This window comes from Azolla caroliniana, unplaced genomic scaffold (genome assembly GCF_043228905.1).
Source record: "Azolla caroliniana isolate FFs.n. ecotype wild unplaced genomic scaffold, voAzoCaro1.0.p SCAF_16, whole genome shotgun sequence".
Classification (NCBI taxonomy): Eukaryota; Viridiplantae; Streptophyta; class Polypodiopsida; order Salviniales; family Salviniaceae; genus Azolla; species Azolla caroliniana.
Window position 1 is genome coordinate 6,211,656 of NW_028230451.1, and position 15,238 is coordinate 6,226,893.

Here is a 15,238-nt window from a genome sequence, read left to right on the forward strand (position 1 = left end):
GAGGAGGAGAGGTGCATGGGCACACCCGAAACGCTCCCTCGTCACAAGACGACCGAACGTACAAGTGGACGAGAACAAAGACAAAAAGAAAGAAAGAAAAACATGAATGATATTGGCTAAAGAAATAAATACGTGTTCGATTCCAACGCAAGAGGACCCTTTATAAAATAGGGTTTGATTACAATGTGGCAACTTCTAGTTAACCACAACCTCAACAAAACATAAATACTAAATGCCCTTAGAGACAAGAGCAAATCTGAACACGATGAAGACGAACACATGAGCACCACAAAAATGTCGACCCCAACGAACCACAACCACCTGAGCGGCGAGCACACAGGCTCGCAATGACAAACGGGGCGAAGCAACGTCGAACCAATGAAGCTCTGGCCCACGAGCACTTTGAGTGCCAACGCGAAGAAGACGAGCACATGGCGATGAGGGGGTGAAGGGGTATGAGATGAAGGGAAGTGGTGAAGAAGAAGATGAAGAGCTCCGAAGGAAAAATGGCGATAGTTTCATCCTCCCAAAATGTCCTCCTAAATGAGCCCCCCTCGACCTCCTTTTATAGGAAAAAAAGAATGGGGGTCGCCAATTTTGTCTTCAATGCAAAAGGAATAAAATTCCTTAAATCACGCTGCATTGTAAGACTGGAACTGAACCGTGCACCTCTCTCTATCTCTACAAATTCATAGCATGTCTCCCCTCTACTTTTTATCTCTCCTCTCTCTTACTTTTTACACAAGCTTCTATACCTCCTTTCCACCCTTTCTTTTCCCTTTTCCTTTGCATGTGCACAATTAATTGCCTTTGTGTGCACACACATTGCACATGCACATTTTGACCCCCCATTTCACCGGTTTTTCCCACTCTCGAGCATGCCACATCACGACATCTACCCCCATCAAACCTCACATCCTCCGGTATGTGCCAAGAATGGCGGGTTGAGGGTGGTCAATAGTTCATTTCCTCCTCCTCATTGACCTCGTGGCTTGTGGTTTGCTCGCCTTTATCTTCGTCAAGGTCATTGAGGTTTGGCTCCCTATCGTGTCGCTTTTTGAAGATTTTGACCTGCTTCCCTGCTATTGGTACTGCCAGCTTAGTCCCATCGAGTTCAGCGAGGTGGTAGGTGGCATTATCGTTTGCACTCATTACCATGTACAGCCCGAACCGACCCGTTGTGCTAACCACCGTCTCTATGGCTCAGTCTAGGCTGGCGATACTTTCTCGGGCATTTAACAAGCGGTCCACCACCGCCACCATCGCTTCAATGAGTTCTCCTCCTCGCATCTTGGTTCTCCCTTGCCGCCCTTTCACGTCGGGTTCACCAATTTATGTCACGAAGTTTCGCGCATGTGTGTTACTTGGGCGGAACCACGGGGGTCTTGGACTAGGGAGTACTGAAGGGATAGAGAAGACCCGAGGTTTGCTTTATGACAATACTACTTCCTGACCCCTTCCCGAGCAAGGGCTCGTTGCCCCTTTTTGTGAGGCCGGTGGCTTTCGTTGATCACGACTCGTCGAGTTTTCGAGATCACCGCACGAGCCAAGTTGTCATGAACATCGACTCGAATGTGAACCTTAGGCCCTTGTATATATATTTCTCCTAGACAAACTTTAGACTTCAAACCTTTGTATAAAGAGTGGTATGTAAGACCTAGTATATAAGACTCAGTATGTAAGACCCAATATGTAAGACTCAATATGTAAGACTTGGCATGTAAGAATTAGTATGCTTGATATTATAGTATGTAAGACTTGGCATGAGCATGCTTATCATGCATCACTACATGTATAAAAAGGGTTGATCTCCCTTGTTAACATCAAGGAGATCAACACCAGTTATGGAATAGATATTTTTACTCATTGTCATCAACTTCTCGATCTCCCTATCTCATCAACTTCCCCATCTCTTTATCCCCAATTGTTCATCCGTGACTCAAGTGATCAAATGGGTACAAGCAAAGATGAGCATGCAAAATGAATGCACAAGGGGACAATAACACAAACATGAATGCATGTACGTCTTTATGAGGAGGAGAGGTGCAAGGGCACGCCCGAACGCTCCCTTGTCACAAGACGTCGAACGTACAAGGAAGACACAAAACACACGCACAAATGCTCGTATGCCTTTATGAGGAGGAGAGGTGCATGGGCAAGCCTGAATGCTCCTTCGTCACAAGACGACCGAACGAACAAGGAAGACACAAACACATGCACAAAATGCTTGTACACCTTTATGAGGAGGAGAGGTGCATCGAAGTAATTCAGATTCCGACCAACATTATGATCTCTCAACGACACTACATCCTCAACTTGTTATATAAGTTTGGGATGACTGAGTGCAAATCGGTGGCTATGCCTCTCGATCGAAACCTCAAACTAGATGTTGACTACGACACAAACGAGTGTGAACCGACCCAATATCGTCAACTAATCGGGAGCCTCATCTATCTCACGATCACTCGACCCGACCTTAGCTATCCAGTCGGACTCCTTAGCCAATTCATGCAAACTTCGCGAGATATCCATTTCGATTGCGCTAAGCGAGTATTATGATATGCGAGTGGCACAATGGATTACGACATTCTCTACAAATCCGCCACACCAATACGACTTAAAGGGTACATAGACGCGGATTGGGCATGCTACAAAGCTGATCGACGATCGACCTCCAGATTTGTCTTCTCACTCGGTAACGAAGCAATATCTTGGAGTAGTAAGAAGCAACCTATCATCGCACTTTCGAGTACGGAGGCCGAATATAGGGGCGCAATCGTAGCTGCATGTGAAGCCGTATGGCTCAAGAGGATTTTGAAGGATTTGGGCGTCCCCATCAAGGATACGACTCCCATTTATTGCGACAACATGAGCAGTATATATCTGACTCGGAACCCGGTGTTCCAAGCACGCACAAAGCATATCGAAGTGCACTATCACTTCATTCGAGAGCGCTTACAGGCCGGAGATGTCGACCTTCAACACATCAACACGAATCTTCAGATGACCGACATCTTCACCAAAGCCTTAGGAGCCAACAAGCTTCGGCAATTCATGTCAGACCTTAGATTGACGATCCCTGACTTGCCAAGCTTGAGGGGGAGTACAAGCGAGAACCAGATACTGTCTGAACCGGGTACGAGCCAAAGCAGACACCGGAGATCGTCCGAACCGGATACCAACCGAAGCGGACATCAATCGAAAGGAACCAACCCGAGTTGAGCTTGAGGGGGCGTGTTGAGAATCAAGCTCAACATAACACAAACGTGTGAACACACCTTTTGAGAATCCATGATTACTCAAAAGTCAAGAGTCACACCACTACTCTCTACACATTAACTATGTGTCATAGAATCATATTCTATGACACATAACTAATGAGTTACATATTCCCCATGACTATGAGTCTTCACATTCCCCAAGAGAGAGAGTGGTTGTTGTAAGTTAATGAAGAGAGAGGGTGACTCTATATAAAGCACCCTCCTCGTACTTCATACTAAGTCGGTTGTGACTCCTTGTAATGTTATAATTTTGTATCTCCATTCTACTTGTGAAATATACATCTTTCTTCTTCTTGAGTATTTTATTTATCTTGCATATCTATCTTGTGTTCTCTTCTCTCCTCTATTTTTCTCACACACAAACACACATATCTATTCCGTTGCACAAGAATCACCATCGATTCTTTACAACGTGGAAAGATGTTAAAAGGACAAAATTAGAATATTACACTACAAACATCAATCTTGAATGTTGGGTTCTATATCAGGCAAGGCGGCTTATTGATGGTATTCATCCTTACCACATTACTAACATGAGTATTAACTCTCATAGAGCCCTAACACTCTGTCGCACTCGATCACACAACCTACGTATTGAAGCTGCATTATGGAATCAAAATCAGCGAAATATGAAGACATGTAAGGTATGCAAGGAAGGGCTAGTTGAGGATGAATATCACTTTCTCACACACAAACACACATATCTATTCCGCTGCACAAGAATCACCATCGATTCTTTACAGGGTTTACGACGTTTAAAGTGGATTTATGTTCAAAGGATTTCATATGTTGATTTATTTTTTAAGTATGTCATATGTTGATTTATGTTTAAAGTTTTATGTTTCAAATATGTCGTATGTAGATTTATGTTTAAAGGATGTCATATTTTGATTCATCTTTCAAGTATGTTATAAGTTGATCTCTGTTTAAGTTTTATGTTTTATGTTTTTTAACTTTTATGTTTTAAGATTATTATTTGTTTTATGTTAAGTATGGTGAAGATCGTCAAATTTGAATAATTTAAGGTTGGATTTTGTGACTGTTTGATATGTTATTGTAAGTTTCAAGGGTAATGATCAAGCTTATTTGAAGATTTTGGTCAAAATGATACATTTGGTTGGGCGACCTACAAAGGTCAGGGTTGGACGACCTACAACGGTTGGGCGACCAACGACTCAGAGGTGGGCGACCTCTGACAACTTTATTTTTCGCGCGTTCTTTCTTATCCAAATCGGACGGTGCAGATCGCACGCGCCATCAGCTGAGCGACCTGCACCGTCTATGGCCGCGATTCCCTCGCCAGCCCTCCTTATGATTTGATGCAGAATAGACACGAGCTACATACATACATACATACATAAATACAATACATACATTCGTATTATACATAAATACATAAATACAATACATACACACACACACACACACACACATACATACATACATACATACATACATACATAAATACAATACATACATTCGTATTATACATAAATACATAAATATAATACATACACACATACATACATACATACATACATACTGATACAATACATGGGTTTTGTGGAGTCATTGTGTCCATGTTGCTTCATACAGCCATGGATGCTTCTTGCAGTGCTTCTTCTTCTTCTTCTTCTTCAAACAGGTTCCGTCAACCAGAAGAAATCTTGAAAGAATGGAGTGGTAATCCTTGCCCTTCATCTCCATCATCATGTTCTGTTACTTCCACATGGACACGTCGTCGCATTTCTAATGAATCGGTTTTGCTGAGATGTAGGAACAAAAACAAAAGACGCCATGGATCATCAAGTTTTGTGGGCAGTTTGCATTTTTCGCAAAATATTGTAGCTTTAGGTTTAGTCTCTGAAACTCGATGTGGAGATGATGCAGAAAGATGGCATTCGTCAGGTTTAGGCTGTGATGATCGATATAGAGCCTGTGCAGAAAGATATCAGGGCTGTGAATTTTACTTTGAGAAATTATGGCTTTCCGAAGGAAGAAAGGGATTTCTTTGTCAAGGAAACCTAACTTCAGCTAGAAGAAATGGGAAACATTCATGGAAAGATGGAGTAAGAAAATTAAGAAATGGTGGTTTGACTGTGATCTCCTGCTATGTGGGAAACGATTCAAGGGATTTGCTGGCCGAGCCTGTGGCTAAACGTAAATATGCTCGAAATGCATTGATGGATGCACAAGACCTGGAAGTGATGAATGTAGAAGAAGATGTGAATGATAAATCCCAGTGTTCCTACATTGAAGATAGTGGTAATAATGATGCATATTCGAAAGAAGACGGGGGCGAAGTGCACGAACAATCTTCTACATTGTCCAAGGAAGAACACGGAATTATCGCATGTGAAGCAGAGGTAAAAGCCTTTCAGATTTCTCTGGAATCCCAATGTGTATCTAGCGATATTCAAAGACTGCCTAATCAGGATTTTTTGTCTAATTCTTTGCGGTTCCTGTTCGCAGCAGGGGGAACAGGGGGACATGTCTTTCCAGCCATTGCAATAGCTGATGCACTTAAAGCTTATTCATCATCATCCTCTTCTTCTTCATTTACAAGTGATATCCACTTTGTGGGTACTAAGCATCGTATAGAGTCCTCGGTTGTTCCTCGATCAGGTTACCATTTCCAAACCATATCTGCGGTGTCGCTACGCCGCCCGGTCTTCCGTTCTATACAAAACCTCTTTCTTCCATTCCGTCTGTTTCTCTCTTTATATCAAGCTCTGCAAATTCTTCGCAGTTTTCGACCACATGCCGTGGTTGGAACAGGAGGATATGTCTCCTTCTCTGTTTGTATTGCAGCTTGGCTTATTGGAATCCCTTTCATTATTCAAGAGCAAAATGCCTATCCTGGCCTTGCTAATAGAATTCTTTCAGGCTTTGCTAAGGCCATTTTTGCTGCTTTTCAAGCTTCAAGGATCTATTTTCCACACAAGAAATGCATTGTTTCGGGAAACCCTGTTCGAGCCTCATTACGAAAGCTTGTGCCAAAGACGGCTTCATTGGACTATTTTTTCGCAAATTGGAGAGATACATTTGATAATATTAGAAGTTGTGAAATGGGTCTTGTAAACATGAGTATTAATCAATTACCTGAGGTTGTACTGATTCAAGGAGGATCTATGGGTGCAAAAAGTATCAATGAAGCTGTGAGTAAGTTCATAGAGAAGATGCTGAAAAAGCACCCACATAGGTTCTTCATATGGCAGGCTGGTTCTAAGCATTATAGGGCATTGAAAGAGAAGTTTGCTGATGACCATCCACGTCTCTGTATATCTGAGTAAGCTCTTATGTCCATTCATTTTCATTAATAAGTGATGATCCTGAAACTTGAAACTTGAGAGAGATTCTTTGTGTGAAATTGAAATTAACTGTCAAAGTAAGTTTGAGGTTGTTTGTGCCAAAACTTAGCCAGATTTACCTTTGTTGGAGTCTCTTTAGTATGCTCTATGAAAGACATCAGAATAAAAATTAGTTGCTAATGACCAGTTTCTGTGGCACTTGGGCGGAGGAATATTGGTAAGGTTGAAATATTGATTAATGTGAAATGTTTATCTAACAGTAGTGAGAGTTATGTATCACCAGTTTTTGATAATCTCTTGCATCTAGACTCTATGGAATTATATTTAGGTATCCCCTTGTAGGTTTAAAAATCATTTTGTTAATGTTTATAGCCTACTCAGCTACAGATATTATGGCAGCTACTACTGGGTAATCTCTTTAGTATTACCCTAAGAAAGAAATGAGAAAACAAAAGAAGGTAGAAATGAGTTGCGAGTAACTCAATTTTCATGGGATTTGGACTGAGGAAGATTGGTTATGTTCAGATATCAATTAACGGGAAATATATATTTAAATGTTTTTCATCAAATCTCTTGCATATAAAATATATGTATCTTTGTTCAGTTATTTCATTCAAGATTTCTGTAGGTTTAAAAGTTTTTTATTAAATGGTAGGTTTATTGATGATATGAGGTTTGCATACTCTGCCGCAGACCTTGTGGTCGCTACTGCTGGAGCAATAACATGCAGTGAGTTGCTTATTGTTGGAAAACCATCAATATTGGTATGCTACAAAAGTTTTCTTTTGATATGATTCAGATTAGAAAAAGACTGAAAACATGACAAAAAGCGAATTCTTTTAAAAGATAAGATGAATATATGGTTTGTTTTAACAATACAGGTGCATATTTTATGGCATCTAATACAAGCAAGGGATTGTAGAACTATTCCTCTTGCTAAAGTTCACTGAACATTTTTTGTGATACAGATCCCTTTGAAGTATGTTGTTGATGACCATCAAAGGAAAAATGCTGCAGTATTAGCAGAAGCTGGTGCTTGCAGAGTTGTAAATGATGATAACTCAACTTCACAACAACTTGAGATTGCTATTGATGAGTTATTAAGTATGTGTCTTTCTAAGCTCATAGTCTTATGCATGGTTCTGCATGTTAGTCCTACATAATACATCATGCGAATGATGGGTTTTTGTTCATTAACTATTCTAGTTTCATGTACTTTTGCATAAGAGTGATACATGTTCAAACATGTGCCAAGTATAGTCTTCTAAGTTTACTTTCAATAACATTGCATCTTACACTTTCTTGTATGTGTATGCAGGTGATAAACAGATGCTTCTAAGAATGCATGAGAATGCCTTGACAACAGCTACTACCGAAGCATCTGACAAGATTGCAAAAGAAGTATTTTCTATTGCAAAACAGCATGCTTTGAAGAGTTAGTGACAATAATCCAGATGAGAAGGCTCTCGGAGTGGATGAAAAGCTATGAGAAGTTCATCATATGTTGTGTATCGTGTGCTATCTGTGCTCATTTCATTTTTACATTATATTCCATAAACTATTCATCCAATTCTTCAATATTCTACCTCGATATGTAATGACTTCACTTTCCACACCCTACGTAATTCCGCACCCTAGTGTTTGTGTTACCTCTTCCACAAGAAGATGGCCGGAATTTGTTCCTGCTCTTAATGCTCAGAATCTACTCCATTTACCACTTAAATGTTTCATGGTTTTTGAGTTGTTATCTTTAATTTTAGTAATTAATGGTATCAGTCACATCCCAATGTGTCAAAAATGATTTCCATTTTCCCTTGGCTCTGTCATTGGAATCAATCGACAATAAGGTCGGGTTCATAGTGCATGGTAGGAAGCTTCGTGATTTAGACCTGATGGCATCTTGTTGGTAAATAGGCAGTAGCTAATAAGTTAAGACTTCCAAGGGTGCTAGGTTGGATCAAAATATTTGAAGTGGGACCCATCTTTGAAAGATATGTGAAGTTGGACTTGAACCCACTTTTTGGTATCTTCATTTTTCTAGATGGGTGGGTGGGTATCTTATGGCAAGCCAAACAGTTTGATGTAAGTAAGAAACTCATATTCTGATAGAGCTGGCGCGGTAGAGATTGATTTGGACACAATCATGTTTTCAGTTCACGTATGCATCACTTGGCCCAAGTACAGGGGATATAGCTCAATTGGTAGAGCCCCGCCCTTGCAAGTGGATCGATGTGCTTACAGAATGCAAGAGGGTCATTGTGCTTACAGATTGGGTGCCTAGTCAAATATACCAAGCTTCTTGTAATTGTTGTGTGAATGAGATTTTCACTATTGTTGTTAGTATAGATATATCAAAGATTTACCCTTCTCTATATTTTCTTATTTGATGATCTCTTAGTACTGCAAAGAAGTTCATATTGTGATTCACACATTCTTGAATCAATCATCTGCAAATCAATCCCACATTGAACCATGCCTAAGTATTTCTCAATGACTAAAAATGCTCCACTAGTACCATGAAAGAAAAGTGAAAAAAAACCCATTGTATCCTGGGATTATGATAGAAAACTTGAAGTCCAATGCAAACTATTAGCAAGAACTGATTTTAAAAGCTGAAAAATGTGACAAAGCCACTAATTTTATTTTATTTTAGTTAACCACCTGTTTTGCCACATCCTTGCTCAAAGGGTGGGTCTTGCAATCAAGCTTCCTTTTTTATCGCATTGAAAGGTTATATTCCGTCCATCCTAAGGAAAAAGTTTTGCATGCCTCCATTACCCTTTATTGACACAAGGCTATAATCCTATCCCTTCTAGAGAGGTAACTCACTATTGTCTTAGGCCCCTCTCCATCATCACAGCAAACAAGATTAGTACCATGTCAGGAACTCTTAAGACCCATAGAAATCAAACAATATTTAGTTATTAGGGGTACATAGAATTCAATTCCAATTCTCTCTCTCTCTCTCTCTCTATCACACACACACACATGATCAATGTCAAACATCAATAACACTCAATAATGCAAGTTACTAGAACACGAAACGTTTCAAGTTTGGATACATGTGATTCATCACATGATGTTAATCATGAAAAAGGGAATCACTCAAAACTTCCCACAAGACATTCCAAAGTCCAAAATCTAATATTCACCAAAACCAAAACCAAAGTTAAAATGCAAGAGTCCAGGGTGGGTCAATGACGACATACCGCCTTGCTTGTAAATCCAATGAGTTAGTAAGTGTAATCCAGGCCCAAATAGTTGAAAACAAATGCATGTATGCAGTACATGTGTTGACCTTGGATTGTATTTAAGTATGGGAATGTACGTCTCAGAGCTCCGCGCTTCTTATCTCTGATGCATGAAGAGGCTCTTTTATGTCAAGCGTGTACGCACCATGGTAACAATCTCGAGATTGCCGAGGATGTAGCATGTGTTTTGTCCGACTGATTCATTGCGATTGTGAAGTCCTCCTAGTGTGAATAGCTCGCCATCGATTATGTGGGTACCGGTGCGGTTCCTCTTCATAGCAAGGGGCGGGGTTCTTGGGAACAAACTCAATCTCCGGCGAAGTGTGAGTCTTGAGAGTACCCTTTTCCTTAGTATGTACCATGTGCCTCCCAAAAGGTCTCACATAACAATCGGCAACGGTTCGGTTTGGATGAGGCTTTTTTTTTAAAGGCAATGGATGGCCATTCTTATCACTGACTGCATTTTCCTCTGTTTTATCTCTTGATCCAGTTTTTTTCTAAGGTTGGAGATACATATAATTTGGGGTCTTTCTTCAATGCCTCTTGTGGTGCTCTGTTTTTGCAACCGCTTTGCACCCAACACTTGTCAAGGAATGTCTCACTGAAAAAACAGCTGCTGCCCCTCTCCTCAGTCTACAGATAATATGCTTGCATATTACCCTACAATGGTCAATGTGCTGGGCATACATATATTGAAGTGGTAATTAATTAATCTGGGATGATTGCATTCTGTTCCATCCTTCAGTATTTCTGTTCTGTTTTTTGTTAGCAATGCTTTACATTATTGGTGCTATCCTTTGGTATTTCACTTATAGTATGATTGTTTACAGGAATATTTCAAGTCATTCACCCCATGAACATATGGCGAAATTTAGTGGGTATGCCATGGCTACCCATTATATTTGGATGGTGCTTTGCTAGTGGATAGAGGTTTTTATTCTGGTTACATTTTTCAACTACTACTGTCTACGGGTCCTGATTCGTAATTGTTTGAAAAGAAACAGAAATTTATCATCTATAGCGTGCGTTTCAATAATTGAGAAAGGTATCTGCTACATGCAGCAATCATTTTTTAGCATGCAGCCCCTTTGGTGGGCTGCATTTGCTTGGAGGATGTAGTCCTAAAACCTGGTTTGGTGCTCTCTGCTCATCTCAGGTAAACGTCTGTATAAAAAATACTCGATTGGAGCTATTGCATATACTAGAATTTGTCCAATAGATTTTGCTTTGCTTTTCCAAGGTGCGAGTGATAATATTCAATTAATCCAGGCCCAAAATGCAGCTAACGGATGCAGAAAAATCAGAGAAATGAAGCAACGAGATTTGAATGGAACCTCTCCAAGTGTAATATTCCTCTCATGATAGGGTAAGATGTTAAGCCATGAAATCAATGCATGTTCCATTATTACTATACATGATAACCTGAGTGGACTGATTAACATTTCATATTTGAGATAAGATTTGTATCTCAGGATGGAACTTGAATTGATGTAAATATGTAACTTATTAACTGACTGTGTAACTGACAAACTACAGAACCAGCTGTGTATATGCTTTGAGTGACAATTTCAAAGAGGAGCTTGTAAGATCAAAACAATTCAAAAATTTAATAGAAAGTGGAAGTGGATTCCTCAATAAATAAATAGCATAATCCTGGCTAGATTTTGCGAAACAATCTTTTTGCTTGATCACATTTTCTGATTGCTGGCAAGATTCAAAAATAGGTTGCACACCAAAAAGCTATAAATTTAAAGGTACATTCATTATGAGTTGTCGATCAATAGACAAGTTATAGTGAAGTTTGGATCCAAGCAACAAACAAGATAGAAATAATATGAAGTTGAAAAACAAGTCGTGATGGATTTTTAAAGACTTGATCTTATTTCAAGCATCCAGGAAACAAGGTTAATGTTTACATCAGTGTCTTGTGAAAAACAATGTTAGAAACTTGACAATAGACATGATGCCAATTTAGAGCTCGGAGATAATCTAGAAGGGAGGGAAAGTGAGCCACAAGGACAGGAAAACTATGGCTGTTATGATGACAAATAGAAAAAAGTAGATGGCTGTTATGTGAGAAATATCTCCGCTTAGATTATTGTTGCCCTGCTTTTCTTTCTTTCTTTGCATTCCAATACAGAACTAGGCCAAAGCCCATCAGAGACATGAGAACAGTCTGCAAATTGCCAAAGCCCAATCCAATGTCAGGACCCAAAACACAAACAACATTTTAATATTATCATTGAGTAGAGTATTTGAGAGAAAACTAATATTTACAGATAATGCTGATGGCAGCCCAACAAGCGGGTCTGAAAAGTACTTGTTTGCTAATGCCAGCCCAAGAAGGCTGCTCTGCATACCTGAAATAATGAGACAACACCCAAACCTTTTATATCAATTAATGTTTTCAAAACTGTTCTTTTTTTCAGGACGGGTAAGTTCGGAAACTGATGTAAAATAATTTTGGATTTCTTATCTTAATCAATAATTAACCTATCTTTTCTTTCACCGTAGCTTGCTTCTTGTTTACCTGTTTCAAATGAGATTGTCCTTTGCAAGCCTTTCCTATCGGACTCCTTTGAGAAAATGATTCCAGAGACTTTGTGTCCAATGAGAAATGCTAAGGAGTGGAATCCTATGATTGGCAACAGAAGCTCGAGGCCAAATGGCGACCTAACAGCATGTATGTTTGTAGCGAGTGGAGAACCCATGCACAAGCCAGTGACTATAAGTGACATGATCGGGAGAAAAGGCTTGATTATCTTTGCTAGTGGAGGAGCAAATCTATATAGAAAAACAAATTCAAATCAAACACTTCACAATATAGATGGATGATGACACAAGATGGCCATGACCTCAGATGGCAACAGGTATTCTCATACCACCAAAGCAAAAGGCTCATAGCTATCTTATATATAAGAAATATTGAATGGTTTGGATGTCAATACATACTGTTTGAGTGCAATTCCTCCTGCCACAGGTGCAACTATGATCTGAGTTATATCAAACATCATTGCTCGAGCATCCACAGGAAGTCGTTGGCCCAAAAGAAGGCGTGTGAGGGCCGGTATAACAAACACAGCTGTTGCTGTGGACAAGGAAGTCATGACTATGCTCAGAGGTGCCATGGCTGGCTCGGTCAAAAAGGTTGCGTAGTTGGATAACTGTGCTCCACTCACACATGAAACTAGAATGATCCCTGACCCTGAAAAAAAAGAAGTGGAAAGGAGACCACAAAAGTATATCATATACTATGATCCCTGACCTTGTTAAAAACATATTGAAGGAATGCTAGCACCAGATATAATAGATTCAGTCAAGATATTACCTATAGATTCAGGCAGATGAAGTTGAGACACGGCGATAGAAGCAAATAGCACACCGAGAAGTGGTTTCAAAACAAATTGCCCCATGTAGCCTACAGCTAATACTGAAGGCCGTTTGAATGCACTGCCGAAATCCTCATAATTCAGGTTGATGCCAACTGCGAACATCAGGAATCCTAATGCAGGCGCGTAGTACCTAATTGTGATAAAGGGTCATTGATCTTGGAGCAAACAAGGATCTATTTCCTAATCAGTAAATTAATTCAAATAATCTTCAATTAATTAATCCAAAACCCTGGGCCCTGCCCAGCCATAACTATCCAGAATATATTACAGGTGGCCAAAAAAGCCACTCATTTGTTAATTGGCCCTTTGAGGCTATCCTGAATATGACCCCTAATGCTTAGTTACGTGAGTGTTCATATTACTTGGAAAATGAGCTTCTCATGAACAAAACATTTGGAGAGAAACACAGCAAAACATGAGACAATGTCTTACTTATTGGTGAACCACGAAAACGATGGTGGATAAAGAAGCGCGAGGATCGTACTCCCTAAGACAACATATGGTGTTAGTTTACCCGCGCTCTGCAGGGCAGCAAGAAGTTGATTTCCAAAGCTTGTGGAGGCATGACTAGACTTGTTATCTGTTGTTGAACCTGAAAAAAGGGGGGGCTAAACAATTTCACTGTGTTTTCCTTGAAATGGTTTCATCATTCATGATATTCATTTGCGATTCCGGAAAGCTTGAGGAGAGATGAACAGCTTCATTAGACTCAAATTTCCTACATTTTGACAGGATATACCTCGTATTTTATTTCATGAGAAAGATTGGAATCTGTTCATCCTCAGATACCTGGGATAGGTAAAGGTACTGATGGTTCTCCTGTCACTATCTCCGCCTCGATTACCTCACCATCCTCCAAGCCATCAATGCCGGAAGCTCGAATTAATGAAACCTTCTTCCTTAAAGCGTAACAACTCGGGGCTGCGAATGAGCACGAACAACAGATCGAAGAATTAAGACGGTGTTATAAGTTAGGGTTTTGCTTCGACCGGATTACCAACGGAAAGGATGTATGTGGGTGTAAATAAACAAATCAAAGGATGGAGGACATTACAATAGGTGACACTGGTGGGGCAATGGTACATGTGGGGACGGCATCGGGCACCGATGAATCGATCTAGTCTGCTTTGTGTTGCTGGAGTGAGGGCAGGGGAATGAGGACCGAGGTTTGATCTGCAGTGAAGAAGTGTATTCATGGCCGTGTGTGTGAAAGAGGGGGGGGGGGGGGGAGCTTAAATGAATCTGTGTTTGATTAGCTTTTCCCGAGTCTCTCTTCTGAGCTTTTTATATGGAGGTGTGGGCAGCAGGGCCATGGGACATGGTGGAGCTTGATGACGACGATGAAGGTCAGAGAATGAAGCAAAACCATGGTTTTCCTTCTCTTCCTGGTTTTGGGTTCTTCTTCCTTCTGGTCTTTCTCCTTCTTTCCTTCCTTCCTTCCTTCCTTTCATTCGCCCACCATTTCAACTAACTGTAGAGCCAACGAACAAGCGTTGAAAACAAAACACACACACACACACACAAAAACAAAGAACAAAAAGAAACAAGGAACAAAAATGCAAATATGTACCTAAAAACAGAGTAATCATCAGAAAACCAAATACTGACGAGTGGGCATCTTGTCGGTGCTTGCCTGTCTGGCACATGTGTCCAAGTCAATGCCATGTCCATATGACACTGGCACCTGTGTCCATGTCAGTGCCATGTCCATTCAAGACATATGGACATTGGCACCGCCGATTCAAAGGACCACCCTTTGGCCATGTCTCCACCTTCCAACTCTCTCCTTCTGCATATCGCCGATCAATCCCCTCTACTTAAATCTGGCCTCACCTCTCGTGCACTTTCGTTCGAGCATGAGATTGACCAATTGTGTTCTCTTCCCCTCTGGGCGTGGTCGTGCCTCGTCTCTCGATATGCTCTATGAGGAAGTAAGTGCAATCGCAGTGAGCAGTTTGTTTGTCATAGGAAAAGGCTCCACAATCTTTGTATTAAAACCATCA

At 40.4% G+C, this 15,238-nt stretch overlaps 2 protein-coding genes and 1 long non-coding RNA gene across 9 annotated transcripts; 2 read left to right on the forward strand and 1 right to left on the reverse strand.

Annotated features, from left to right (window-relative positions):
- Nucleotides 1–4,842: 4,842 nt before the first annotated feature.
- LOC147853827 (UDP-Glycosyltransferase superfamily protein) lies at nucleotides 4,843–8,196 on the forward strand. 7 transcript variants are annotated; one of them, XM_087332545.1, is made up of 4 exons: nucleotides 4,843–6,570; nucleotides 7,248–7,356; nucleotides 7,561–7,696; nucleotides 7,911–8,196. In XM_087332545.1, the coding sequence occupies exons 1-4, from the start codon at nucleotides 4,862–4,864 to the stop codon at nucleotides 8,030–8,032; spliced, it is 2,076 nt and encodes a 691-aa protein (XP_087188671.1). In that variant the 5' UTR covers nucleotides 4,843–4,861; the 3' UTR covers nucleotides 8,033–8,196. The 7 variants fall into 7 exon arrangements, 4 of the variants coding, with proteins under 4 accessions (XP_087188671.1, XP_087188673.1, XP_087188672.1 ...); XR_015531209.1 differs by lacking the exons at nucleotides 7,561–7,696; nucleotides 7,911–8,196 and adding an exon at nucleotides 6,965–7,106 and having other exon boundaries at nucleotides 7,248–7,349; XR_015531211.1 differs by lacking the exons at nucleotides 7,561–7,696; nucleotides 7,911–8,196 and adding an exon at nucleotides 6,974–7,106 and having other exon boundaries at nucleotides 7,248–7,349.
- Nucleotides 8,197–10,927: 2,731 nt separating this feature from the next.
- On the forward strand, nucleotides 10,928–14,138 carry LOC147853828 (uncharacterized). The gene is made up of 3 exons (XR_015531187.1): nucleotides 10,928–10,999; nucleotides 11,084–13,820; nucleotides 14,021–14,138. It is a non-coding gene; the product is annotated as an uncharacterized LOC147853828 (long non-coding RNA).
- On the reverse strand, nucleotides 11,704–14,425 carry LOC147853829 (putative sodium/metabolite cotransporter BASS5, chloroplastic). Its single transcript, XM_087332375.1, has 8 exons — nucleotides 14,290–14,425; nucleotides 14,021–14,156; nucleotides 13,668–13,820; nucleotides 13,172–13,365; nucleotides 12,796–13,048; nucleotides 12,374–12,627; nucleotides 12,121–12,203; nucleotides 11,704–12,019 (listed from the first exon to the last, which is right to left on the reverse strand). Exons 1-8 carry the CDS (start codon nucleotides 14,318–14,320, stop codon nucleotides 11,939–11,941), a joined length of 1,185 nt encoding a protein of 394 aa, XP_087188501.1. The 5' UTR covers nucleotides 14,321–14,425; the 3' UTR covers nucleotides 11,704–11,938.
- Between the last annotated feature and the right edge of the window lie 813 nt (nucleotides 14,426–15,238).

What these genes read in the sequence shown, in the direction of transcription:
- LOC147853829 (XM_087332375.1), bottom strand. Translation starts at nt 14,320, where the DNA reads ATGTACCATTGCCCCACCAGTGTCACCTATT. An exon ending in CCTTTACCTATCCCAGGTAT is followed by an intron (nt 13,821 to 14,020) that starts CTGAGGATGAAC and finishes TTCAGGTTCAAC; the next exon opens with AACAGATAACAAGTCTAGTC. An exon ending in GGAGGAATTGCACTCAAACA is followed by an intron (nt 12,628 to 12,795) that starts GTATGTATTGAC and finishes TTTTCTATATAG; the next exon opens with ATTTGCTCCTCCACTAGCAA.
- LOC147853827 (XM_087332545.1), top strand. Translation starts at nt 4,862, where the DNA reads ATGTTGCTTCATACAGCCATGGATGCTTCTTGCAGTGCTTCTTCTTCT. An exon ending in CCACGTCTCTGTATATCTGA is followed by an intron (nt 6,571 to 7,247) that starts GTAAGCTCTTAT and finishes ATTAAATGGTAG; the next exon opens with GTTTATTGATGATATGAGGT. An exon ending in TTGGAAAACCATCAATATTG is followed by an intron (nt 7,357 to 7,560) that starts GTATGCTACAAA and finishes TTTGTGATACAG; the next exon opens with ATCCCTTTGAAGTATGTTGT.